This window comes from Lepidochelys olivacea, assembly GCF_965140295.1.
Source record: "Lepidochelys olivacea isolate rLepOli2 genome assembly, chromosome: 27".
Classification (NCBI taxonomy): Eukaryota; Metazoa; Chordata; order Testudines; family Cheloniidae; genus Lepidochelys; species Lepidochelys olivacea.
In genome coordinates this window covers 15,889,126-15,915,947 of record NC_140437.1, presented here as the reverse complement: position 1 = coordinate 15,915,947, position 26,822 = coordinate 15,889,126, and the positions used below count along the sequence as shown (strand labels likewise).

The 26,822-nt window shown below is 52.0% G+C and overlaps 1 protein-coding gene across 1 annotated transcript; it reads left to right on the top strand.

Annotated features, from left to right (window-relative positions):
* Positions 1-1,679: 1,679 nt before the first annotated feature.
* On the top strand, positions 1,680-25,483 carry PGAP3 (post-GPI attachment to proteins phospholipase 3; the record flags this gene model as incomplete). The annotated part of the gene is made up of 8 exons (XM_084615440.1): positions 1,680-1,983; positions 4,009-4,106; positions 5,811-5,963; positions 12,943-13,005; positions 13,918-13,979; positions 15,776-15,912; positions 17,673-17,877; positions 19,456-25,483. 8 exons carry the CDS (start codon positions 1,680-1,682, stop codon positions 19,517-19,519), a joined length of 1,086 nt encoding a protein of 361 aa, XP_084471566.1. The 3' UTR covers positions 19,520-25,483.
* Positions 25,484-26,822: the final 1,339 nt, after the last annotated feature.

The window sequence follows — 26,822 nt, the reverse complement described above, 5'->3', positions numbered from 1 at the left end:
GAATCAGTTTAAGATAAATGAAAATAAACTACTCTTTAAACCAAAATGTGTCCACACAAGGTTTGCACTTGTCTAAGTAAATCAGTTAAAAAACCTATTTAAGTTAAACCAGTGCAATGTCCATGTGTAGACAAGGCCTTGTTGTGGGGCAATTTGTTCCCTCTCCTACCTTCATTCCCTACTTTTGTCCCTCACTGTAGCATTAGACATTAGCATTTTAACTCTCTGATGTGCTGGGCCTGTCCGTCTCTGAGGGGAAAATGGGCAGGATCAGGATAGGACTCTGCAGCTGCATTGAACACAGACCTGCCTGTGTGTTTGTGATCATGTTGCCATCTAGCAGCTGCAACCAAGAGGATACCAGCCCTATTACTGCAAACAGAAGAATGTCTCCCAGGTTGCAGCTGCTGCTTTGGTATTAGGGCTTTGGGAAGATGCCATAGGGAATGGCTTAGAAATGGCAAACCAGAGGCAGTCCACTGAAATCTAGGGGCCTTGCTCTTGTGTGTGCTGAGCTAGTCGAGCTCTGACGGGACTGGGGTCTAGTGGTTAGAGCAGTTAGTGGTTAGAGTGGTTATTCATTCCCATAAGCCTCTCAACCTGGAGAGACGGACACCATTTCCCATGATCCTCTCTTCTAGGGGTGTGTGTGGGATACTTTCCCATGAACCTCAGTGTCTGTGTAGGGGTGACCAGATAGCACGGGTGAAAAATCGGGATGGGAGTGAGGGGTAATAGGTGCCTATATAAGAAAAAGGCCCAAATATCAGGCCTATCCCTATAATATTGGGACATCTGGTCACCCTAGTGTATCTGATCCTCTCTGCCCTGCAGGGGGGATAGACACTTTCCCATGAGCTTCTCTGCCCTGGAGGGGTAAGACACTATTTCCCATGATCCTCTCTGCCCTGGGGGATAGATACTATTTCCCAAGATCCCCTCTGCCCTGGAGGGTAACACACTATTTCCCATGATCCCCTCTGCCTGGGTGGGAGGGTTTGACACTATTTCCCATGATCCCCTCTGCCCTGGAGGGTAATACACTATTTCCCATGATCCCCTCTGCCCTGGAGGGTAACACGCTATTTCCCATGACCCCCTCTGCCCTGGGTGGGGGGTTGACACTATCTCCCATGACCCTCTCTGCCCAGGGTGGGGGGTTGACACTATATCCCATGATCCCCTCTGCCCAGGTGTGGGCTGGACAGACACTATTTCCCATGATCCCCTCTGCCCTGGAGGGTAACACGCTATTTCCCATGACCCCCTCTGCCCTGGGTGGGGGGTTGACACTATTTCCCATGACCCCCTCTGCCCTGGGTGGGGGGTTGACACTATTTCCCATGATCCCCTCTGCCCAGGTGTGGGCTGGACAGACACTATTTCCCATGAGCCCCTCTGCCCTGGACAGTAACACACTATTTCCCATGAACCTCTCTGCCTGGGTTGGGGGGTTGACACTATTTCCCATGACCCTCTCTGCCCGGGGTGGGGAGTTGACACTATTTCCCATGATCCCATCTGCCCTGGAGGGCATCACACTATTTCCCATGATCCCCTCTGCCCGGATGGGGGCTGGACAGACACTATTTCCCATGATCCCCTCTGCCCTGGAGGGTAACACACTATTTCCCATGATCCTCCCGGCCCGGGTGGGGGCTGGACAGACACTATTTCCCATGAGCCCCTTGGCCCGCAGCCGGGAACCTTTGTGCGCGGCCCCAGTTGCCGAGGGGAGGCGGCGGCCCCTTCCGGTGCGGCCGGAAGCGGCCGTCCCATGGTCCGGCGGCGGGATGGCGGCGAAAGGGGCCGCGCTGCTGCTGCTGCTCGGGGCGGCAGCGGCGCCGGGCCCGGTGCGGGGCTCGCAGGGGGATCGGGAGCCCGTGTACCGGGACTGCCTGGCCCAGTGCGAGCGGCGCAACTGCTCGGGGGCCGGCCTGCGGCACTTCCGCTCCCGGCAGCCGCTCTACATGAGCCTGACAGGTACCGAGCCCCGCCCCTCACGCCCCCCCCCACCGCCTGAGCCACGCCCCCCGCGGGAGGAGGGGCTGGCCCCGCCCACTCTCCTCAGCGCCCCTCCCCTTTCGGCGCGCCCCCGACCCCGTGCTGCTCAAGGCCCGTCGCTCTTACTGGCCTGGCAGCAGCGACTCCCCTGGCTCCATTGCTGAGGGGTCCCCCGCCCCCCCCACGCTGTGCCTTGCCCCCCCCCCCGGGGATCCTTGTCCTCACCCCATAATCCCTCGTCCCCAGCACGTGCGTGCTCTGGCATTCCCGCCCCCCCCCCCCGCCACAAAAACTCCTGCCATCAGCATCCTCCGCAACCGGTTCTCCCAGAGCCCAGATCTCTCCCTTCCCTGCCTGGAACCTGTTTCCCTCCAACCTCGTGATAAGTCACTTGAGAGGGAGGGAACAGGTTCTGGGCATCCTGACAGAGGTGACACGGGGCGACCGTCAGGCTGACAGTGCAGCTAGTGGGAGCCAAGGTGGGTGAGGTCGTATCTTTTATGGGACCGACTTCCGCGCTTATGTAGAGCGCTTTTCAGGTCTAGGAAAGGTAATCTGAGCGTGGCAGCTAAATACGAGGTGGAGCAGCTTGCTGAGCATAAGGAGTGAACGTGTAAGAGACCCTTCAAGGGGAAGAGGGCCGTCAACGTCTCCGTGGTAGTAGGACAAAGGAGGGTTAGCGGGTTATAGATTATTGTAATGGGCCATAAATCCAGTGTCTTTGTTAAGTCCATGATTTTTAGAGTCTAACAAAATCATGAATTTAAGGTCCTAGGCTTGTCTAGAATTTAAGATCCGAGCTAGTGTGAGGGAAGTAAACTGATCCTGGGGCTGTTCAGAGGAACCAGTTTTCCCCTGTGGGTCTCCTTGCTATGTTTTTAATCCTGTGGGTGGGTTCAGTTGCTTAGTTAAACCAGATGCCTTGGAGGTGCAAAGGTCATGAGAATGATAGATAACATGAGAGAGAGAGAGACAGCACAAGTAGCAGAAGTAAATCAACAACAATCTTTAACATAAGCTGGATCACCTTGGGGAGTGGAGAGGTTTTATGGAACCAATGGGACCATCTAAATCCATTCGATAGCAGCAATAAAAGTTGTGACCCTCTGATGGCTGTTCCGTTGCCTATTTACTAGGGGTTGGGTGGTTCTCAGCACCGTTCTAGTGGACGGGTGTCCACCTCACACAAACCACCTCCCTATTTGGCCTGCTTGTTGGTAATCTTAGCAGGTGTACTGAGGACTAAATGGGTCGCAGAGACCATGCCTTTCCTATGGAGGTGGTCGCTTCCTGTTCAGACTGAGGTATGTGAGCATAGGGTCTTGCAGTGCTGCCGCCTGCTTGTACCCACTCTGATCATGTCTACACAGCAAAGAAAAATCCTTGGCTGGTCTGTGCTAGCTGACTGGGGCTCGTGGGGCTGTTTCATTGTTGTGTAGACTTCTGGGCTCAGGCTGGAGCCTGAGGCTGAAATGAAACGGCCCCACAGCCCGAGCCCTGTGAACCTGTGTTGGGAGGCACAGGCTGGCCATGGGTTTTTCTTTGCTGAGTAGACATGGCCTCCGTGAACCAATAGAAGGGCCTCGGAATCCGGAACAGTCACCTTTGCCTGTTGGAGATCAGATTCTCAGGTTCCTTGTTTATTTGTGACTGTAACTTACTGCAAGTGCACAAGAATAGCAGTCAGAAAACGCCACCTAGTGCCAATGCCTTCAGAACTTGTCAGTCAGTTGATTTCATTGTACCTTAGCTTAATACATATGCAAAGCAGGAGGTATCAAAGGGGATGTTGACACTACCAAAGGGATAGTCAGATCAACTTGTGCAATAGACACATCGGTGTTGAGCTACATTTCTCGGAGACCTTTCTATCCCATCCTCCTTCTGTGACACACCCAGTCTATTGGGGATGCAAGCAACTTGAACTGCTGAAATAAATTCTACATTGCATTGTTGTCTCCTCCTAATAAGTGGCTCCGTCTCTCCTCTTTGTGTCTCTTTCAGGCTGGACCTGCAGAGATGACTGTAAATATGAGTGCATGTGGCTTACAGTGGGGCTTTATGTCCAGGAAGGTTACAGAGTGCCTCAGTTTCATGGCAAGGTGAGCAGTAATTTGGCACTGAACCATTTGGCCTCAGATCATAACTCCTGTGACCTGTGCTGCAGCCATGAGAATGTCTCTATCTTTTTCGGCGAACTACTCGCTGTTGGTTCTTGGATCAACCTTGTGGCAAAATAGAGTCCTGTAATTTCAGGGAACTGCTTGTGCCCTGCTTATGGGCACTTGGTTTCAGTTCACCACCCTACCTGTATCATGAAGTCCAAGAAAAGGATGACTTGCTTGGTACCATTAGCAACCTGCCAGTGCAGGGGGAGGGTGACTTGTTATTTAGAAACTATTCATCTCCTGCAAGTTCTCTTGTCTGTGTTTTTCTCCCCTTGATCTCTGCATGAGAAACAGGATCTTTTTTTGTACAGATGATTGGTACCTAGTGCTGTGGAAAGTAAGGATGGGCTGTGGTTAAGCATGGGAGTCAGTAGACCTAGATTTGAATTGTACCACAGCTTACCACAGACTTTGGGGAAGTCGTATATGGCCAGGTTTTCCAAAGTGCTGTCTAGTTTAGGCTCTTCTGTTTTTTAAGTGCCCACCTTAAGATGCTCAGGTCCTGTTTTTCAGCAGTGCTGGATGTCTGCATCTCCCATTGACTTCAGTTGAAGTGTTGGGCACTCTGCTTCCTCTGAAAATCAGACCTGCAATTCCTTGGTATGAACCCCTCATGGGACAGCTGTGTAAAATGTAAAGGTGGGGGAATAATATGAACTTAGAGGGGGGTTACGTGGCTAAATTCATTAATGTTTTCCAAGCTCTCTGAGAACCTGGTGTAGAAGGTGAGAGGAAAGGCAAAGTATTCTGAATTATTTATTGTTTTCATATGTGCTTGAAGGCTCCCACTGAGAAGCCTGCTGGGAGCATCCAACACACACACATTTTATGAAGCTTCTAAATAAAAAAAAATCCTTTCAATCCTCAGTTAAAATCTGCCGGCACTTCTGGGTTCACTAGAGAGGCCCGATATGCCATTTTTCTAGCCCATCCTTGATACCAGGAGCCTGTCAGTGTGCTTTGTGGATCCTGTGACCGCTCTGAATGGTGCATCGCTACTGAACCTAGGGGAGCCTGGCATCTTCATAGGGGCTGAAAGAATTTTAAATAAGATCATTTAACCCCCTGTCCCACTCCTGTTTCTGTGCCAAATGCCCCTGATAACCTGGTGAGTGGAAGAGCCTTTAGCATGCATGTCTGGGCTTGACTTAGCTCTGATTTCAGCACTGATCCTGTTTCCATTAGGTGTCCTGAGGAAGGAAGAGGAATGTACAGAGAGACAGGTTTGTCTTGTGGTTCAGGCACTTGGAATGGGACTTAATTCTTGGTGCTGCCACAGACTGCCCTGTATGACCTTGGGCAAGTTGGTCTCTGTTAGGGATGTAAAATGTTAATGGTAGGTGTTCGTCTTGCCAGTTAACCTGCCTGAACCGTTAATCCCTGGGCTGGCGGGCCTCAGCGGCTAGAAAGAGGAAGACGAAAATGACTACGAAAGGAGAGATTTAAAACGTAGCTCAGAGTTGTTCCAAGAACAGAGTGTTTAAAATTTTTTTCACCTGGCGCTCTAGTCTGGCTGTTCCAGCAGGGTAGATGGTTTAACTTCTGCTGCCTACAGCTGGCAGGAAAGAACTGGAAATGTGAATTTGTTTTGTTAACTGTGTTCCTCTTTTCCCTTCCCCTTTTATTTTTGTTTTTTAGTGGCCCTTTTCTCGCTTCCTGTTCTTCCAGGAACCTGCTTCTGCCTTTGCTTCTTTCCTTAATGGACTTGCCAACTTTGTGATGTTGACTAGATACAAAGCATCTGTCCCGCCTTCCTCTCCCATGTACCACACCTGTATCGCCTTTGCCTGGGTAGGTAGCTTGAAAACTCTCCTCATTCCTTTCATTCCTCCTCCCCAACCCCTTTATAGAACTTCCTGTTTTGTTTTGTATTTAATAGTGACTGTTCATAATAACAGGTTTCAGAGTAGCAGCCATGTTAGTCTGTATTCACAAAAAGAAAAGGAGTACTTGTGGCACCTTAGAGACTAACCAATTTATTTGAGCATAAGCTTTTGTGAAAGCTTATGCTCAAATAAATTTGTTAGTGTCTGAGGTGCCTCAAGTACTCCTTTTCTTTTTGTTTATAATAACTTTCATTTAGAGAGCGCTTTTCATCCCCAAGCGATCTGCAGAAGGGATCACTCAAATGCAGCCAACTCTGGAGTGGCATGCAGGAGCTATCTGAAAGTGCACGGGAAAGAAGGGCATCAGATCTACTGAAACTGAGGAAGTATTTGAGGGAGGAAGAATACAATAGCCCCAGGAGAAGTTTCTCCCTGAAAATGAAAGACTTGTGTAACTTGCAGCTTTCACTTTGAATGGTTTAGATTTTTTTTAGGAAGCACATCCCTGCTAAATGATGGCAAAGATTTCACACACAGTGCCCTTGATCCTGAGATTGACACCATGCAAGTAGCCTGGCCAGGCACTGGGCAAAGGCGCATCTATGTCATGTCCTGTCCTGTCCTGTGCCCGGCTGTCCAAGCAGCTTCTGTGATTCTGGAGCCAGGAACCAGATTTTGGCTCTCCACTTGTAAATACTGGGTGTAACAATTTGTGTCCAAGGAGGAGAGAGTCTGGGGAATGAATGAACTGCACCACAGAGGGCGTGTCTGGAATACCACTTCAAGGGTCTTCTAGAAGCAGGTTTGCTGGATAGAGCTCGGCTCTAGAGACACGTGGTGCACAGAGAATCGTGACTTATCTCTGGGCCTCCCAGTGTGCTGACCACACCCCAGTTATACTGGAGCCTGACCAGGGTCTCAGCTGTAAACAGCTGCCGTTCAGGGCATCCTTGTCATGAAGAGCCTTCTAAAGAGAAATCCTCCACAGCCCTGTTATTAATTTATCCCCAAGGACTAAATGGGAACTGGTGACAGAGATTTAGATCCTATTCATGGGCATTGAAAATATAATTTCCCCATCATTGGGCTAAGGGATGTGAGTGGCTATCGTGCTTGGATTGGTGAATGTTTGTTTGTGGTGATTTTGCAGTGCTGCACAAGGTGGTTATGTCCATCTCTGCAGTGCAGGACTCAGGACTGCTCAAAGCACTCAGAGTCTGAGGCATCCTGAGGGACCGTTTGATCATCTGACCTCAGACACAGACCATAGAATCTCATCCAGTCACCCCTGTATTGAGCCCAATTACTTGTGCTTGGCTACAGCATCTTCTCCAAAAGAGCGCCCAGGCCTGATTTGAAGCTAGCTAGTTCTAATGGTTAATAACACACTCTGCTTTTTTTAAAAAAAAAAGATAGATAAATTGCCCTTTATTATGGGGTCCTGTTATGAGGTAATCTAAGATGGCAACAAACCTAATGTTTTACCGCAAATTCAAAGTTTTTTAAAAAGGTGAGTTGGTGGACTAACAAAAATAATTCCTGCCCAGTGTCTTGCCTACTTGTAGGACAGTGAAAGCAGTGTGCAAACCCCTGTGTACATGCAGTGAGGACAGATAAATGGGGGAGTACGCTACTCAGGTTTCTTTTTAACATACAAAGAAACGTGACCTTGCGCCTTGCCCAAAGGGGATTATGAATTCCCCTTGTGTATTGTTCCCAACTGCACATTATGGGGCAGAGTAAAGAACACTGCTCTTGAGTTAGCAATGACTAGCGCTGTGTGTGCGTGGAAGAGAACAGACCCTCTGCTGTCACTGTCTGAGGCTGTGAATTGCCATTTTAATGCAACAGATTAACCTGACTCTGTCTGTATTGTTGAGTTCCAGCCTCCTAGGCTTGCTGCAGGTGCTGTACTGTGTGGGGTTGGATTATCCGGCTGCTCTGTGGCAGTCTAGTGTAGCAGCCCGTTTCTCCCCCAGGGACAATAAGTGTGCTGGTCAGTATTCTGGGTTCTGTTGGAAAACTGCTCTGTTTTAATCCAGCCAGGCCAAATTCTTCTGGGTTTCACCAGTTAAATCACGATGAGCGCCATCCGAATGAATCGAGTTCCTCTGGCTCACACCTGCTACTCGGAGCAGGATGTGCCGTTTTTGTCTGTTGCAAGGTGACTACGCTTCACTGCACCAGCTTTCAGCACCATGCTATTCGATAGTATCAATTTTCGAGTGATTAAACCATGTTTGCTTCCTGGGTTTATTAATTTAGCCTTTGGCTTGGTTTTCCTTCCTCCTTGAAATGTAATTCGTTTCTTACAGCTCCACGGAGGGGTTTTTTTTTCCCCTTTGTTCTTATTCTTCCGTTACCCAGCTGTCATCTACGCCTTAAACGTTTCATCTCCTTCCTTTAAAACTGCTTCGTTTGGCTCCTGCGCAGTATCCCTAGTGACTTTCTTTTGTGAGTTTGCTGGTACCAGGTAGTCAGTCTGTGCCCTGAAGCATGCGATTTGATTTACTCTCAGTGCAACATTACAGATGACATTGATCATAAAGTTGTCCAGCCCTCGTCTTGGCCTTTTAAACCTTGTTACAGTGCTTGTGTTGTCTGGCCCTACGCCTGTGCTTTAGGGAACTGGTCTTAGGAGATGCTGAGTACTGTCAGCTTCCTTGGACTTTGGTACAAGAGCAGGCCCTAGGCAGAGGGGTGGCTGGTATGTGTGTAGAGCAGGCTTGTGTTCAACACAGTGTTTTGTGACTGTCGTGATTCCACTGCTGGATACAGGAAAGGATTCTCCCGTAGGTCTTGTCAGCACTGGGAGTTGGAATGCTAGTAACTATACAATCTGAAATGCGAAGGCCCAAGTTCTTAAAGGTATCCAGAGTTCTCCTCTCAGCCTAACTCCTAGGGGGTCTGCCACCCAGTGCAACTCTCAGCCCAGAGCAAGGCACGCAGTGCATGGGCAGAGCTGGGTGCCTCAGGAAAGGATTTTTTCAGCAGCTGCCTAGCTGGGTGGTGAGTGCGTAAGCTAGCCAGAAGTGAATGCTGAGGAGAGGGAGTTAGGCACTGAAGTGGCTGGCTTGGTGCACGCAGTCTGAGAGATGTGCCTTCCTCTGCTCAGGATCCTCTGCTGTGAACCCTCTCCTGGAGGCAAGGGCTGACCTGGCTAAGGTGCCTAGCAGCCAAAATCCTGTGTCTTTGTTTCCTGTTTCCCTTGACACTTCTCACACTCTTGCTCTACATTTCCCTGTACCCCGGCTGTCTTGTATGGGTGCCCTTCTGCCTCTCCACCGATTGGTGGGCTGTCTCCAGCCCTCCTGATGACAGGTTGGCAGGTAACGGGTGTTCGGTGTGCTCGGAGCATGCCTGCAGGACCAGGCTCTGCTGGTGAAATTGGAGTTCCTCTCCCTAGTCTGAGAACTCTCCCTAGTCCCTAGTCTGAGAACTCTCCCTAGTCCCTAGTCTGAGAACTCTCCCTAGTCCCTAGTCTGAGAACTCTCCCTAGTCCCTAGTCCGAGAACCTGCTTCAGGTCAGGGCTTTGCAAATGCCGACTACTGGAAATGTAGGTGTCTATGCAGCAGCAGAGTGGCAGTTTTGAGAATGTCAGTGGCACCTAAATGGTGGATTTAGACACCGTGTGCCTCTTTAGATGCCTGGGTACCTTCTAAGGATCCGAGCCTAAATGCGGACAAGGACTGTTGTGGGCTTAAGCCATGATGAAGCTTGATGTGGGGTGGCAGTTTATCCCACACCTGCTACTGCGGGGTTCTTGCACCTTCCTCTGCAGGACACAGAGCGAGATGGACCATGTGTCTGACCCACTCTTGTCAATTCAATGTGTTTAACATTGTCTGGGCCAGCTGGGGTTAATCCCAGTGTCCTATCAAGTTAACTATGACTGGCTGACATGCTGTTAAACGTAACAGCATTCGCTGGAGACCAGGACTAAGCTGTGTTTGATACGGGGTAATTAACACATGTTTTAACACTGGGTAGCTTTCTAAGTGCAGACCAGCTCTTAGAGCCGTGTCACCGTGGGAGGTGCAGTGACAGTCATGTGGGGTGGAGAGGGCAGCTGATCCAGGAGTAGCGTTGTCGGAAGTTACACTACAACGTCTTAGCAGAGCCTACAAAGAGGCATTTATGGGAGCTCCACCAAAATCTGGCAACCTTTGGATCTGCTTATCAAAGCACCTGCAATTACCGCTTTAGGGCAGGTGAGGCACTGTTGATAGTGAGCAAAGGCTGTTCATTTGTCTCCAGAGCAGGGGAGGGCAAACTTTTTGGCCCGAGGCCACATCGGGGAATAGAAATTATATGGTGGGCCATGAATGCTCACAAAATTGGGGTTGGGGTGCAGGAGTGGGTGAGGGCTCTGGGGTGGGGCTGGGGATGAGAAGTTTGGGGTGTAGGAGGGTGCTCTGGGCTGGGACTGAGGGGTTCCAAGGATGAGAGGGAGATCAGGGCTGGGGCAGGGGTGCGGGAAGAGGTGCAGGTTATGGCTGGGAATGTGGGCTCTGTGGTAGGGCTGGGATGAGAGGTTTGGTATGCAGGAGGGTGCTCTGGGCTGGGATCGATGGGTTTGGGGAGGGGGATCAGGGCTGGAGCAGGGGGTTGGGGCGTGGGGAGAGGCTCAGGGGTGCAGGCTCTGAGTGACGCTTACCTCAAGTGGCTCCCGGAAGCAGTGGCATGTCCCTTTTCCGGCTCCTACGCGGAGGTGTGGCCAGGCTGCTCTGCATGCTGCCCCATCTGCAAGCACCGCCCCTGCAGCTCCCATTGGAGCACCGGAGGGGGCCATTGGAGCAAGTAGGAGCCGGAGCAGGGCCATGCTGTGGCTTCCGGAGCCATGTGCTGCGGCCCCCGACCCAGTGCCCCAGCCAGAGCACCGGAGTGGGGCCAAGCTGCATGGTCCTGCCCCCAACCCTGCTCCTCAGCGGGAGCTAGCTGGCCGACTTAAAACAGCTTGTGGGCCATAGTTTGCCCACCCCTACTCCAGAGCATTTCAATAAACAGCTGATTCAAAAAATGTGCACAGCCCCATTAGACACTGCCAATCCTTGCTACAGGCTTCTTTAAATCCGGTTTTCATGGACTCTTGATAATGAGATTGATGGGACGTTTAGTGGAAACGTGATTCACATGAACAATTGGCACTTAGCTAATAGCAGTGGTCGCTTAATCCTCTCCCATCCATCCCATGCCTCGGCTAATGAGGTGATGAAGCATAGCTGCTCTGTAAAGGGAAATCCAAGTCTTGCTTCTCTTTGCAATACACTGGGCCATATCCCTCACTTAGCTAACTCCCCTGACTTCCCTGGAGTTAGGCTGCGGTGCATTTGGCCTGCTGTTAATTTCCATTTCTGTTTCTACTGTTCTACAAATCCTGCTTTTCCTCTTCATCCCTCTCTTTTCCACGTGGAAAGCACTGAGAAGTTTGTGCTCTTCCCCGCCACCTGCTCCCCACGCTACAAGGAACTCCATCTACACTGCAAAAAAGGACCCACGGCAGCAAGTCTCACAGCCTGGGTCTGCAGACTGAGGCTTGTGCTACGGTGCTAAAAATAGCATGTAGGTTTTCCTGCTCAGACTGGAGCTTGGGCTCCAAAACCCACACCCCTCCCTGGGCTTCAGAGCCCGATCTCCAACCCAGGGACTCTAACCTTTGCTTGGATTGTTTCTTTGTGCTTCGTCAGTTTCTGGTTTCTTTAGGTCTGGATGATGACTGATTTCACTCTGGCGATTGAAGCTCCTACCTGCGTCACTTAAGAGCATCTTCTTAATCTAGTAACTGGAGCCACCTCTGGACTCTGTTCCCTCTGTTCTAGATCACTTTATTTAGATAGTATCAATAGTTTGTCTTCCACCACACCCCCACCCGACCAGGCCGAGCTGCTTCAGGTCTATGCTTAATAAAATAACAAAAGCTGGTTACAGTCTCCCGTGTTGAATCTACACTGTGGCTCGTACACTGAGACTTCCGAAAGAGCGCAAGGGCATTCATTCGGTGTGAGTCCTGTGAACTTCTCAGGTGTGTAGCCCAAGGCTGTTGATTTAATGATCTTATAACCCTGTTTGAAAGAGCTCATTTGCGTGCAGGGATTAAAGAGTTGCAGGAGAGAGAGAGACTGGAAAAAACGGGGGTTAATTGTGCTCCAGGACACGTGGAACTCTCCAGGCACCATGCTGGAGGCACAATGTGGTTTCACCTAAGGATCGCAAAGCTTTCTCCAGGCATTTGATTAAGCTCACAAACATCCCTGAGAAGCAGGTATTATTATTCAGTTCAGCTGCATAAACAGAATTGCAGGAAATGTCGTGTAGGAGCTGTGCCTCAGTTCTGCTTTATTTTTAAATATATACACTGCAGTCGAAAGAAAAAAATACCTCAAAACCATGTATAGAAACAAGCTTTAAAGAAAGTAAAAGAAATTCTCCTAAGTAGTTTAGGAGCTTAGTGCTCTTGTAGGTTTTACCCAGAGATCAGGAGAACATGCCCTCGTCCAACCACGAGGCATGGGCTTGACGCAGGAATTACTGGATGAAGTTCTATGGCCCATGATACGGCAGATCAGACTAGATCAGTGTAGTGGTCCCTTCTGGCCGAGGTATCTATGAAAGTGTTCAGACAGCGCTAGGGTCTTTGGCAATGGCTGGCGATAAAAGACTGTAGGTCAGGTTCGGCCCTCAGTTACTTCTGTGCAATTCTGTTGGCGTCAGTGGTGTTGCAGGGTGCACATGAGAACAGATGACCCATCTGTTAAATGTCCTCTCTGGTTAAATGGTTCCTTGGCTTGTTAAAAATTAAAGGGTTGGTAAAAAGTCTACCCCCAAGTTATCCTTCCGTGCACACTCTCGAATGAATCCCATCTCCTGTGTGTCTCTTAGACTGTAAGCTCTCTGGGGTAGGGGACTGTCTCATACAGAACATCTAACTGTCTGCCTCTCTTAGGTTTCATTAAATGCCTGGTTCTGGTCTACAGTCTTCCATACAAGGGACACTGATGTAACTGAGGTGAGTGTTACCCTGCTGTGGGAGCTTTGTGTGTCTTGACAGTTGAGGATCTGTGATCTACCCTTGCTTCTCAGCCCCCTGAAATCTACAAGGCAAGCCCTGGGTGTCAAGGGGGGTGAGGAACACATGGCTATTCTCTAGTTCAGTGTCTGCTGAGATGTGGCTGAGGGAGACCTGCCTTTACCTCCATAATGCCCGAAGATGCCCCTCTGCTGCTGGCGTGAAGTCGGGGGGCTGCAGAAAGTGGGCTGGTGAATCTGTCTGATCTGAAAAATGGGTTCTGTGTAACAAATCTGGGCACCCCCCGAGAGGTGTCAGTGCCCAAACGTACGAAACTGTGACTGTAAAACCACAGACTCCACCGCTTGTCTGTGACACGTGGGCTGCCAGCTGTCTGGGGTCCTGGCCGGCAGTGGGGCTATCGGGTGCTGCGGCCGTACAAATACCCAAAACGGGCAGCCAGTTGTAGCACCTGAAAAGACACTGAATTCGCACGAAGACTAGCTGGCTGCATTTCTTCTTCCACCCACCCCGTTGTGTCCCGTCCGTCTAGGCCCTGATCCAGATAGAAGGGTAAATCTACTCTTACTAGTCTATATTCTCTCAGCATTATGGCCCATTTATATTCACTGTGTGCCAAATCCTAGGAGTACTTACCTGAGCAAACTGTCAGAGGCAGCTGAGTAAGGACGGAGTTAAGTCCCATGGAAACTAGTTTGACATTGTTGCTGCCTTGTGCACAACATATGTTCAAACGACTCTTGAAAAGAAATCGTGGTGAGTTCGATTTCTGGAAATCTCAGCCCTTTAAAACCCTGATCTCCCTGACTCTCATCAGTGTCTGTGCTGTCCTTCCTTGTCTCTCTTTGTTGCAATTCTACCAGGGATCTAACCAGGCCTCTTGTCCCACAGAAAATGGATTACTTCTGCGCTTCCACCGTCATCCTGCACTCCATCTACCTGTGCTGCGTCAGGTGAGCTTTGTATGGTTCCTGTCTCCCTGAGATGATGGGCGTGTCTCTGGCTTCACAGCTACAGAGTTGGCTGGAAGCCCTGCAGCTAGATAAGCTGTAACCTGGTATTTACTTTTCTCCTCCCCTCTTTGTGCTATGAGAACCTGACTGCGGCTTTGTTTAGACAAGGAGCTGGGGAGTGCCACTTTCCCTCACACAGAGGGGAATGTGTCTGAACTTCTGATAAGGGACATCAGCATTGCTGTGTCCTAACATTCAGGAAGTGAAGGAGAGAGACCCATCATAGAATCAAAGGGACCTCAAGAGGTCATCTAGTCCAGTCCCCTGCACTCATGGCTGGACTAAGGATTATCTGGACCATGCCAGAGCTGGCGTGTGCCCATTTTAGGGTTAGCCACTTCAGGAACAGAAGTAGCCACCTGCAAGTGCCAGCAAGGTTTGTATTCTGCTAAAGAGAGCTGCTTGTGTCCCAGGGCTTGGGGCTTCTTATTGCTGTCTGTCAACACAGCCCAAAGCGTTCAGCTGCTCTACAGTTTATGAAGCAAGCACCACTTCTTCTTCTTACCTGGCTGTATCTGGGGCAAGAAGGTGAGCTATCAGATCCATAGTAGTTAAGAGGCAGAAAGACCTCTGAGTTCACTGAATCTTCCCCTGCAAGGGCAGATCTATCCTCTGCCAGGGGGTTGTGTCAGATTCTTAACTGCTTCTATACTTCCAACAGCATAAGGCCAGAAGGAACTTTTAGATCATAGAATATCAGGGTGGGAAGGTACCTCAGGAGGTCATCTAGTCCAACCCCCTGCTCAAAGCAGGACCAATCCCCAACTAAATCATCCCAGCCAAGGCTTTGTCAAGCCTGACCTTAAAAACCTCAAAGGAAGGCGATTCCACCACCTCCCTAGGTAATCCATTCCAGCGCTTCACCACCCTCCTGGTGAAAAAGTTTTTCCTAATATCCACCCTAGACCTCCCCCCCCTGGAACTTGAGACCATCGCTAGATCTGCTATTCTTACCTCCTGTGTGGCACGGGCCACTGAATTCCACCAGCTGCCCTAGACTGAGCCCAACTGTGTGCCATAGGGAGAAAAATGACAATGCCATCGAGGCCCTGGGGCGGGGTGTGGGTTTTGTTTTCTCTCCTTTCTCTGAAGCATCAAGAATGGCCATGCCTGGAGATGGGCACTGGGCGGGCTGGGCCAGGGTTCTGAGGTGACATGGAGCAGTCTCTCTCCCTCTCTCAGGGGCTTCGCTGGCCAGTTCTTGCTCACGTGCTCAGGGTCTAACAGGTCGCCATATGTGGGACTGGGAAGGAATTTTCTCCCATATAAGATTGGCCATGACCTAGGGGCTTTTTCACCTTCCTCTGCAGCACGTGGGGATGGGTCACTTGCCAGGATTATCTGGGGGTATCTCACTTAACCATTTCCATGCCATTGTGGGGGTGCCTTGGGCATTGGTGCACCTCGGTCCCTCCTGTTCTCTGCCTGCAGAACATGATAATCCAGTCTCCTCTGGGCTGTGATACTTGGATCTCATTCGGTGGTTGGGGTTAGCATGCGGGTGCTGGGAGGAGTTGGTGGCGTGTGCTATACAAGAGGTCAGATGGGATGATCTGGGGTCCCTTCTGGCCTTGAAGTCTGTGACTCTCTAGCGGCTGGGAATAGATTAGGTGAGATCTCCTGGGGTGGGAAGTGCGTTGCTGGAGCTGGTGCGAAGCCGCTGATGTGTCCTGCAGGACACGTGTAAGCTGCTGGAGTTCGAGAACTTCTCTGCATTGTTTCGGTTTCCATTGTAGGACCCTGGGTCTGAAACGTCCAGCCTTTGCTAATGCCTTCGGGAGTTTTCTGATCCTCTTCCTGGCCTGCCATGTCTCGTACCTGACGCTCGTGCGCTTTGACTATGGCTACAACATGGCCGCAAACGTGGCGATCGGTAAGGCCCGGGGGAGGCTGGAAGGTGGGGGTGGGGTGGGCGGGTCAGTTTTTTGGTAGCGACTTGGAATGAACATGAGCAATGGAACTGTATACAGTTCACACGCAGCCTGGACTTTGGAGCCACTAGGTGCTCAGTGTCCCCCCATGGGCAGGGTTTGGGAACGTACGGTGGTTGGAGAGAGTCTGTCTGGCTTTGCCGTCTGGAGATGGTGTCTCCTAGCTGTTCCACTGCACCTGTGTGCTGAGGAAAGAGGGGCTGATCCATTCCCTGGGACTCAGGGTGTGTGTTTATATCTGCTCTCTGTAGCACAAGGTGGAGTGGCTGTTTATCTGCTAAATCTAAGGACTGCAGGACTGAAATCACCAGGACAGTCCTGACTTGATGCTGGTCCGATTTCCCCCTTTGAGTTAATATAAAATGCCATTTTCTGAGTACCATGGCACTGCCCCAGACCCCTGCCTGCTTCAGAAAATTCAGCTGCTTCAAAACCTTGGCCAGAGTTCTTAATGGTCCGAGCCACTGATGGGAGTGAGACTCCTGGCTTTGCCATTGACTTGTCTTGTGGCGTCGGGCTGGTCATTCTCCCCTGGTGCCCCCATTTCCCACTGTCCCCTGCGCGCCGTGTTATCACGAGTCTCCCGTTACTTGGTGTTTTACTTCGAGCCCTGGCTCCTGGTGGTGTGTTTTGTGAGAATCGGCTTTCATCGTTTTTAAAAGGGTAACTTGGCAGCCCTCGTGGCTTTGGAGGAAAGTTTGAAAACGTGACCCTGGGTGTGTCGTAAAGGTTCAGAAAGAGGAAGGCAGCCAGAAGGCAGAATGAGCTGTCGCTGGCTACGAAAGGCTGACGGTGCAGCTGAAGCTTGGGTGCCACGTGGGCACTGTGACCCTGTCTCTTCTAGCCACACTCCGCTTTCTTGCTACATTGGCAGCTGGGAGGCTGGCTGTCCTTATGTCCGTTCTCTGGCATTGCAGGAGCAGCCTTGCACTGAGGCAGGGCCCAGAGTGCATTGCAGCGCACTGCTGGGGCATCTGGTCTGGACGGTGGGGGCATAGGGACAAATTGAGAGGAGCAAAGTGATCAGGATGCTGAGTGGCAGGCAGCTGGTTAACTCCCCAGAGGCTGAAGTGTTCTGGGGAGTGGGGATAGGTGACTATGGCGAGAGGATCGGGGGCGGTGAAGAGGAAGGGGCGTGGCAACATGAAGGCACAGCGGGAAGGTTGGCAGGTGTGGCTGGAGGGGAGCACAGTCCCCCCTGCCTCCCCCAATCCCAATGAGACTGCAGGGATCTGAGAGCTGCCTGCTCTGGGGCTAGCAGGGGAGAGGGGAGCGAACGACGTGGCAGGGGCACATTTAAATGACACTCGCATCAGCTTGTGAGCCGTACTGCGGGCGAGTGAAGCGAGGGCTGAGTCACTTCCAGGGCCCGGTGTCTACAGCCAGGTTCTGGCAGAGGGCGGAAACACCCCCAAAGGGCGAGCTCAGCCTTTGTGGGAGAGGAGAGGAGGGGAGGCAAGGGTGGTCGGGGCGTTGGCCAGCTCTCGATGGAGCCCAGTCCTGGATAGCGAGATCGGTAAGAGGAACTGAGTGCATGGGGAGGATCCAGGCGGGAGTGGGGGGGGTAACTGTGTGGATGTGGAGTAGAGGAGGTGACTCTTCCTCTGCCCTTGTCTGAGCAGTAAACATTCGCCCAGCCCAAAGAGCAAGTCCTGCTTCCTGTGACCCTGAGATCCTCCGCCCTGTACCGCTTGCCTTCCAGGCCTTCTCAACCTCTTCTGGTGGCTGGGCTGGTGCGTCAGGAACCAGCAGCGCCTCCCATATGTGTGGAAGTGCATGGTGGTGGTGCTGCTCCTTCAGGGCCTGGCGCTGCTCGAGCTCCTGGACTTCCCGCCCCTCTTCTGGATCTTCGACGCCCACGCCATCTGGCACATCAGCACCATTCCTGTCAACGTCCTCTTCTACAGGTCAGCCTCGGGTACGCGGTCTCTGGGGGGCTGTTTGGGTGACAGAACTGTGTAATTATTTACCAGGCGACTCCCCCCTTTGAGATCCAGTCCCTGGAATGGCTACAGCAAGAACGCAGACAGCCCGTCAAGAAGCTCTGAAACGTAATCCCCTGTTATGCAGCCAGGCCGCCATATGCTACAGCTCCATCCGATCTCGCCAGCTTGACAGGTTTGGGTTAGACGAAGTCACGCCTGGAAAGGGGTGCTTTTGACTCACTAAAAGACGCTCTCCCTTCAAAGTGAGAACTGTCTCTAGCATTTGGCATCCCAACAAGAAGCAGTTTCATGGTGAGTTCTTCCCAAATGGGAGCATAGTCCGGACAGGCAGATCTTACAACCCACCAACACTGAGAGCAAGAAGGAAGGGAGATCTTGTGGTTAGGCTGCTGGCCTGGGACTCTGGAGACCACAGCCTCCCTGTTTGATCTTGGGCAAGTCACTTACTGTCTCTGTGCCTCAGTTTCCCTACCTGTACCATGGGGGTAAGTGCATTAACAAGTCTGAGATGCTCCAGTACTAGGGACGGGGGCCATACAAGTACCTAGACAGTTTGCGGGATCCCTTAGCATGAGGGTAATTCTGCCCCGTTAGTGTCCCACCAGCCTGCATAGCCCAAACCAGTAACCCAGCAGGGAAGCCCCCGGTGCAGAGCCGCCTGTGTCGGCAGTGCAGGAGCAAATGCAGGGCAGGGACTTGGCGCCGGTCATGTTTTCAGATGGAGTAAATGTCATGTGAGCTCATTACAGTTAACAAGCTAACAGGGTGAGAGCGGTTGGAACTAATTACGCGAGTGGTGCCCTTTAGAGAACTGCTTGCTGGCAGCCAGGCCTAGCTACCGCTGCAGACAGGAGCTCAGAGCTTCACTTCTGCCCGAGGATGCTCGTGCTGGGTAGGCCTGTTTGGGGGGGTGGGGGCGGTGTTGTGTCCAGTTGTGCAGGAGTCCCTGTCCCCCCCGCCCCCCCCTTATCTCTCCCTCCCCAGGATCTGCATTTGGACATCACCCACCCAGTGTGTGTGACTGTCCACCCTATCCCACCAAAAGAGAAGACGCATCCCATTCCCAAAGCTCTCTCCCCCTGCCTTCCTGGTCCCCTGACCCGGGTGCCAGCACCCCCAACCTCCTTGCAACTTCTGATCTGAGTGACACGGAGTCAGTGCCAAAATGTATGGTGGATCCAAAGTGCAGGGGATTTAGGTTCAGAGCCATGGCTGGTGTAATGTGGACTTCCAGCTGCTGAGGAGGGGGCCCTCAGTAGTGAACACAAAATGGTGGGTTCAGAGTGCAGCTGCTGGGAGGAGGTGGTGGCCTGGTACGGGTCAGACTGGGTGACCTGGTGTCCCTTCTGCCCGGGCACTGACTCCATATTGCATTGACTGCATATTTCCGACAAAAAAGACCCTTTTCTTTTGGAATTAGCCTGAACTAGCTGCCACTGGAACAGCTTGGGTTCAAATGGGGCAGTTTCTGGCTAGACCCCCTCCCCGCCACACCACGCTGCCTCTAACCCGCTCACGCTGCTCCCATTATCCTTGCAGTTTCCTCCGTGATGACAGCCTGTACCTCTTGAAGGCAAACTCGGACATTCTGAAAATAGACTAAAGCTGTTGGGGGGGCCTGTTGTGTGGAGAGGAGCGATCCCCTTCCTGATGGAAACTGTCACGTGAGACTTTCTGAGCTCCTTTCCCAGCAGCATGCCGGGTCTCAAGGCTCTCGAGAAGCGGTGATGTTGGGCGCTTTCATTGCGTCCCTGTCCATAATATGTGCTGTGCCAAGACCTGCTCTCTGCCTTCTTTGCCTCCTGGGTGCACCCGAATCCTGGGTAAACGTCCCCCTCCACCGGAGCTGAGTTTTGTTTCCTTTTTTTTTTGCCTTCAGAAATTTTAATTCTAATCCCATGACTTGTTCCATTAGAACATCAATGATCCATCTCGCCCACGCGCTCCCCCGCACACACTGCAATTAATGCTCTTCTGTGCTACCGGGCAACATGGTGCGTTTCCGTTTCCACTGTTACGAAATCTGTTTGATTCTCAGCTTGCTGAGGGATTTCAGACTAAGTGGGAAATATTGGAGGGCCAACTGGTGACTCGGCAGACTGGAAGATGTCGCGAGTACATGGTGGGGACATCTGGTCATAAAGTTGTATGGCCCACAGGACCTCCAACTCTGCAGTCCGGCACTGCTGAAATGGGTTATTGTTAATATGTGTAAATAAGATGGGTGGGCCAAGGGCATACGCTGCTCTGTACATTGGATTCACTCGTCCTCTGAGACTAGAACGTGCGGGACACCTTCTTCAGCAGTTGTGGGGAGGTGGATCTCCCAGGTTATTGGGCACTTGGGGTGAATGTGGGAGCTCTTTGCTGTGCAGAGGGGATTTTTTTGAAATGGGATACTTGGTGCAATCTTTGAAAATCTCAGTGCAGTGTGAAATGTCAGGCTGACTTATTTTTCCGCTCCTTGACAAACCTGCTCTGATGAATCCTGTGTGCCCTATAGGGGAAAATGCCCCTTTTCTGCAAGGGGAGGGGGCATTAAGGACCCCCAGAGATTCCCTAGTCCCTGCATGCCACTTTAAATCACCCACATGTTGTGGCTAGTGCACCATCCTTTCTGGCTGTTAAGTGCTGAGAAGAGGCTCCCTGCAGGGCTGAGATGAGGACCTCCTGGCTAGAGGTGGGGGGTGACACCCCTGCCCACATTATTCCAGTTGTTGAGGGGAGCAAATGAAAAGAAGAACAGGACCATTCTGCGCATAATGACATTCTGGGCACCCCCTTTGCAATTGCATTAGTCAGTGGCCTGCTGTATGTTACAGGATTAGGGTCTTACTGAGTAAAGTGAAAATCTGAGTGCTCTGGGCTCTGCTTGTAAAAGCAGAGAGACCAGGAATGCGGCAGAAAGCCGAAGGGATCAGCAAGTGCCTTCCTGATTGCCAAAGGAAGTTAATGAAGTAGATGATTGCTCATCGCAAAAGTTATGACTGTTGCTGTACTACCACTAGGTGGCAAGCGTTGCCATTTATATTTCAAACTCTCTCCATCTCCCTGCATGAGGCTTGCAGCCGGCCAGCTGGGCTGGTTCGCATTCGCCCTGGGCTTCGTACAGACAGAAGTGAAAGCAATCCGGCATCGATGTGCCCTGTGCCACCAGAGCGGACTTGGGACGTTGGCTTGGAGAGACCACGAATCTGGGTGTCCTCCATTGTAGTGTGCTGTACGGTCTCCTAGAGAATTCATGCCTTGTGTCTGAATGGGCCCAGCCTGCGTGTGACCCCGTTAGAGACAGCCAGGCCGTTCCTGGTTCTGTTAAAGGCTTGGAGTTATTAGCTCAGACTTCTAAGTTTGCATGGGGCTGCAGTGTTTGATTTGGGGGAGTGTGTGTGTGTGTGGTGGGGCTTGTTTGCAAAATTAGATTTAGGTCCATGGTTAAGATAAAGTCCAGGTGTGTGATTTGGGGGTGGGGTGGGAGGGTTCGCACTCCAGTTGGGAAGTGGATGCAGCCTCGGGTAACCTCCATGGCTGGGCTTGGCTGCCCACCTAACGCACAGATGTGACGTGAGAGAAGAGGGTAATATACAAGCTCTTCCAAACAAGGGACAGGAAGCCAAGAACTCACCAGGGACCTGAGCTACAATGAGTCTGGGGAACTTGGTCCCTTTGCTTTGCGGGGTCAGTGCTGCTTGCTCATCAGTAAGGACCTGAGTGGTTCCATTGACTTAGCTAGGACTGCCTAAGGCTCTGATCCAAAGCCCTTTGCAGTCGGTGGACAGGAGGTCACGCATCCGTGCTTAGTGGACTGGGCTGTACAGAAGTCTGCAAGGACGATGGCCTGGAGAACATGAGCCAAGCTGGGAAGACCTGGCAAGGGGCTACCTAGAAGACTTGTATTTATGTTGACCGCAGTTAGCACAATAGCTTGTGTTCAGTGGAAATTAGAGACTATGGCAGCATGGTGATAACCCCAGAGAACTGTTAGTGGTGGCTAACTTTGTGTGTGCGTGCGTGCATCCAGATGTAATTGACTACATACCATTATGTTTGCCCCTGCTTAGGGGCAGGTGTCTGTCAGTTTGTATCTCTGTCACTGCTTTGTCTTATTGTTCAAAAACCAGACTGTTGAACTTAAGTTGCCTGTAACATCCTTGTCCTGGTGATGAGAAAATCTTCTACAGCCCATATGTTTGTCCCAGCCTTACATATGTGTCTCTCTCTCTTCTCTTCTGCCTCCCCCTTGTTTAACCTGCCTGTTTTCTTCCCAGAGAAACCACCCAATGCCCTGGCTCTCCTCCAATTCCAGAGCTTGTAAACTCCACCGCTGCCCAGCTGCACTGAGCTGCTTAATGCAAAGAGTGACTTCTGCATGTTCCCCAGACATCTGTGGAAAGATCAGTCCAGACAAGCCACCTTGAAAGCTTTGAGAAAATTAAAAGTAGAGGCCAGCACAATCCTGGTCCTTATCGCTTATTAGCCCCTGCTCTGAATTCCAAACACTCTTTAACCTGGTATCCTCCATTCATCTTGCTTTACAGAGATCCTAGACTAGCCATACCCCTGGTGCAGGAGCCCGTAACTTTGCAGAGCCATATCCAGAATGAGCAAACGGAGATGTTGTATGACTCCCGCAGCACTTTGTCGTCTGGCTAGCGGAGAATGCCCTGTCCAGCTAGCTCCTAGGGCAGGGAAATCTCAAGGTAAACAAGTAGAATCCTCTTCCTGCCGGATGAGAGCCGTCTGTGGAGGGGTGCAGTACCCGCTGCACAGGAAGGGCCATTCCTACGCAGGTGGATCTGAGCAGCCAGGGCCAGGCTCTCCATCGGATCGGCGCTGAAAGTGCTAGGCAGGCCAGCTTTCAAGTCAGGCCCTGGAATTTCATGTTGGAAGTGGCGTGATTAGAGACCGTGCACAACTCTTGTTGGGGGGCAGGGTACAATTTAAAGATTTGGAGGGGCGGGGCGCACCTGCCTCACACGTGTCCTCTGTGCTGAAGAGCAGCAGCAGAGCCAGGAGGGCCAGGGCAGCGGCAAGCGAGCACCTCAGGGAGCATCTCATGACAGCTGGTCTCCACTGGCAGGGGCTGGCTCCTGCGGGGGTCACCGGTCAGCCCCGGGCTCCTTTGGGGGGAGGCAAGAACACATCGGGCAATCTTGGAGCTGTGCCGCCCACCCTGCCTGGGGAGCACCCAGCCATGCAGAGGTGGCCAGGCTCGGGGAGCAGAGGAACCAGGCAGCCAGCCAGCGCTCCGGCTCCCACAGCCCAGAGAGCCAGGGACCCAAGCAGGCTGGGCAGCTTCCCACCAGCTTCCAATCCTCTGGCTCCTGGCAGGAGGCGATGGTTTCCAAATGGTGGGCTCCACGGTTTGAAAACCTGAGTGCTAAATGGAGGGCAGACACCGGGGGGGCTCACGTGTCCCCCTGCATTGCCTCTGCACTTGATGTGCACTGATCATGAGCAGTGAGAGGGGGCGAGTGGAGCTGATGGGATGGCAGCTGGCACCGGGTGGCTGGAACTGGCTGAAGCTTTTCCCGCATTCAGTGCATTGTAGTGGGGTCCTTCTCTGGCTGAGCCCGGCTGGGCAGTGACATGTCTGACTCGCTGGGACCTCTCTTGCAGCCAGTGGATTTACCTGGTCTCTTCCCTGGAGGGATTCTGTCCCTGAGGACTCGGGGTATCTTCCTGGCAGTGGCCCATGTGGTTCCACAATGCCAGGCCCTCCTCTCGCTCGTCTCCAGTCGCAGTCCCACCCTTTGGCATGCAGTGGTCCAGAGCTGTGGAGTGTCCAGAGCTGTGTCCAGCCCAGGGGTCTGCCAAAATAAACCAGAGAGCAGGGTTGAAGTTGAAGCCTGAGCAATTTAGTTTCGAGGGGCCCCCTGTGGCATCAGGCACTGGGCCATGCCGTGCTTGCTACCCCCTAATGCTGGCCCTAGCTTTTAATCCACTGGATATGCAGTTGTGGCCCAGGTGGGCCATGAAATTTTTAAAGCATGTTGGGGGGTGCTCAGAAAGAGAGATTGAGAACTCCTGGTCCAGAGAATGGCTCCTTCACCTTGGTAGAACCTCCTGCCTTCCTTATGCTGGGGCTGCAATAGGCCAGCTGGGCTCGCTTGCCAAGGTCGGCACCAACTGGCATATCTGCTGCTTCCTAGGTCGCTGGTGGGCATTGGCCTGTTACTGAAAGGAGTCGCGATAGGCCTCGGTACCATCCTCTTCTGATAGTGCTGGGACGTGGCTGGGCTTTCCCAGGTGGGGGTGGGGCTGATGCCAGCATTCCCTCCTGGCACGGGGCCTCCTGACACTCCAGCCCCTGCTCTGTCCCCTGAGACTGGCCTAGCAGGACTTCCCTTGCTTCCCCCACTTCCTGAAGAGCCAGCGTCCCTTCTTCCCACTTGCTCCAGGGCTTGGCACCTGCTCTGCAGGCCCAAGGCTCTGACCTCACCTTTCCATCCAGCAGCCATCCCAGGGCTTTGCCTTATTCCAGCCTGGTCTCCTGTAGTCACTGTGCTCCGAGTCTCGGGGGAAGCATCTCTGGAAAAAAAATGCCCTGTCTCTGGTTTTAAACCTTAGTTTTCCTCACTCACTGTGTGTGCACGTGTGCTGGAGCAGATAGTTTTCGGGCCAGTTTAAAAACTTCTATTGCACTGGGAGGCCTTGATCCATGAGCCCCTCCCTCCCCGTGGTTTTCCACCAGAGTGCTGTACCAGAGCAAGGAGGAGGCATTTGGTGTGAAGCTGTAGTTAGCAGGGTTGTAATGGAGGCTTCTCCTGGAAATTCTTGCCAAGAACAGACTGGCTGTGTGGGCAGTGGTATACAACAGGTGATCGTACAGTGAAAGCAGGTGAAGTTTCTTGTGTGTGTGTGTGAGAGAGAGAAATGATTGACCCCGGCCGCAAAAGCAGCTTGTGGCCTCTGAGCGCTCTGTGCCAACTTCTTACTGAAACGTCCCAGTGGGTAATTTTAGAAGTAGAAAACAAACAGCACATCCTCCCCAGATAGCTTCCAGCCAACGCAGCACATTGTGTGCTCGCTCGCTGGCCTTTCACCCTCGTAGCTATCACCGGAGCCTGGCATTTGTTTTTCACATGGAAAGTGACCGGACATTCTACTGGCATCGCCCCTGCCAGCCACTTCAGCTGGGCTTGGTAACAGAATTTCCTGAAGGTGACCGGAAAGTGCGGTTGGTGGGAGCAGCTGCTTTGCTGCGGGGGAAAGGGGGAGAGCATAAATTTGTGAGTTTCTTTTTCCTCCTCCGTTTCCGAGGATATTTCCTTCTCTGGTTATACAGGTGATGGGTTGGGATAATCTGTATATATCATGGTAATAAGGGAATGGGGGCAGATTTTTTATCACTGTACAGCCCACACACCTGTCGTGTGGGGAGGTGACTGTGACTAACGTGTATTCTGTTGCTGTTTCACTTCTTAAATCAGCTCTTTGGAGCGTGATCAGTTCATTGTATTAGACTTGGGTCAAGTCGGCGATTATTGCAAACGGCGCAAATGAACCTTTGTCTTTGTTGTTGTCCTGGTTTCTCTGAGAATAAAATTGTAATTAATCTAATAATCTCCACCCCTTTCATCTGTTGGTTTTTTGCCCCCAAATCTCCACCTAAAAGAAAAACCATTTGGAGTTGCCAGAAATATTCATAATAACCACTCTTTAATCCCCTCTCTGCCTCAAATCCTGAATTAAGTGGAGTGCTGTCATGTGGCCAGCTGGGGGGCAGGTTTGGGAGGGTCATGGCCAGGAAGCAGCTACCTCCATCCAGGGATCAGGTCCAGGAGTTACTGGGTTGGGGTGGAGGGAGAATTGACTGGAAGGAGTGAGGGTGAGATGGGAACTGGAGTGGGGTTGGTGATGCCAGCTCTCGGACCTCCTGTGGTTAGTAATGGACAGACTCCCTTCCACTGCAATTGGGAGCAGGGTTGGGCTTCCTACCAGGAACCCTGATTAGAGCAGGATCCCAGCCACTCTCCTGGCCCCCATCCTCTAAACCGCGTGGCCAGGGGCCAGCCAGGAGACCTGGAGCTGCAGTCACATTCGGCTTACGCTCTTGGGATAAAGCTCGGGCCAGATTGCCGGCCTTTCCAGGGTTTGGATTGGATGGCGTGGTTATGACGTTCTTTAGACAAGGCAGAAAACCGTACGATCAAATCAGAAACTCAAAGGCCGGAGGACTCTGAACTATGCTTTCCGGGGCTGAGGCTGACATGATGTAAGGGAGCACCTGGCAGTCAGGCCCTGGGGAAACTTCTGTGCTTAAGGATGCAACAGCTCTAAATCAAACTAGTTGCTTTATTTAATGCAGCTTGTGCGCTTTGCCCCAAATCCCTCTCTAGGGACAGGAACGGGGAATGCGGGGTGGGGGCTGTAACTGGGCACAGCAATGACGCAGCCAGACCTATCTCCTGCCTCCCAGCAGCAGCTGAAGGTGGGGAAGGGAAAGGAATTTCCACCTAACCTCCCTGGTGATCAGTTAGTCCCGTGAACAGGGCCCGCTGTCCTGTCCCCTGTGGTTACCCGCCATGCTGAGGGGTGCGATGTCAGTATTCTGGCTAGTAAGGTAACACTCACTGGCCTCGCGCGAGCTGAAATCCCTCTGAGCTCATTGGCCCGCGGCTGGGGCGGGGATTGGATTTAAAGACTGGATGCTCTTTTGAAGCCTTGAATTCCTTCGCCATGCCCAACTGCAAGAACTAACCCCCGAGTAGAATGAGGCCAGCCCGGCGCCATTGTGACCCAGTGGCTAAAGAAGCGGTGATGTCATTACCAACGCGGCTGTTTTTACGGCACGATCCAAGGCAGGTATTTGCGCAGGGTGAAGAAGGAGCACGAGCTGACAGGAAACGGTAAAGAGACAGCCTGTAAGACTGACTTCCAATGGTGCGGCGGAGCTGCCCCATCCA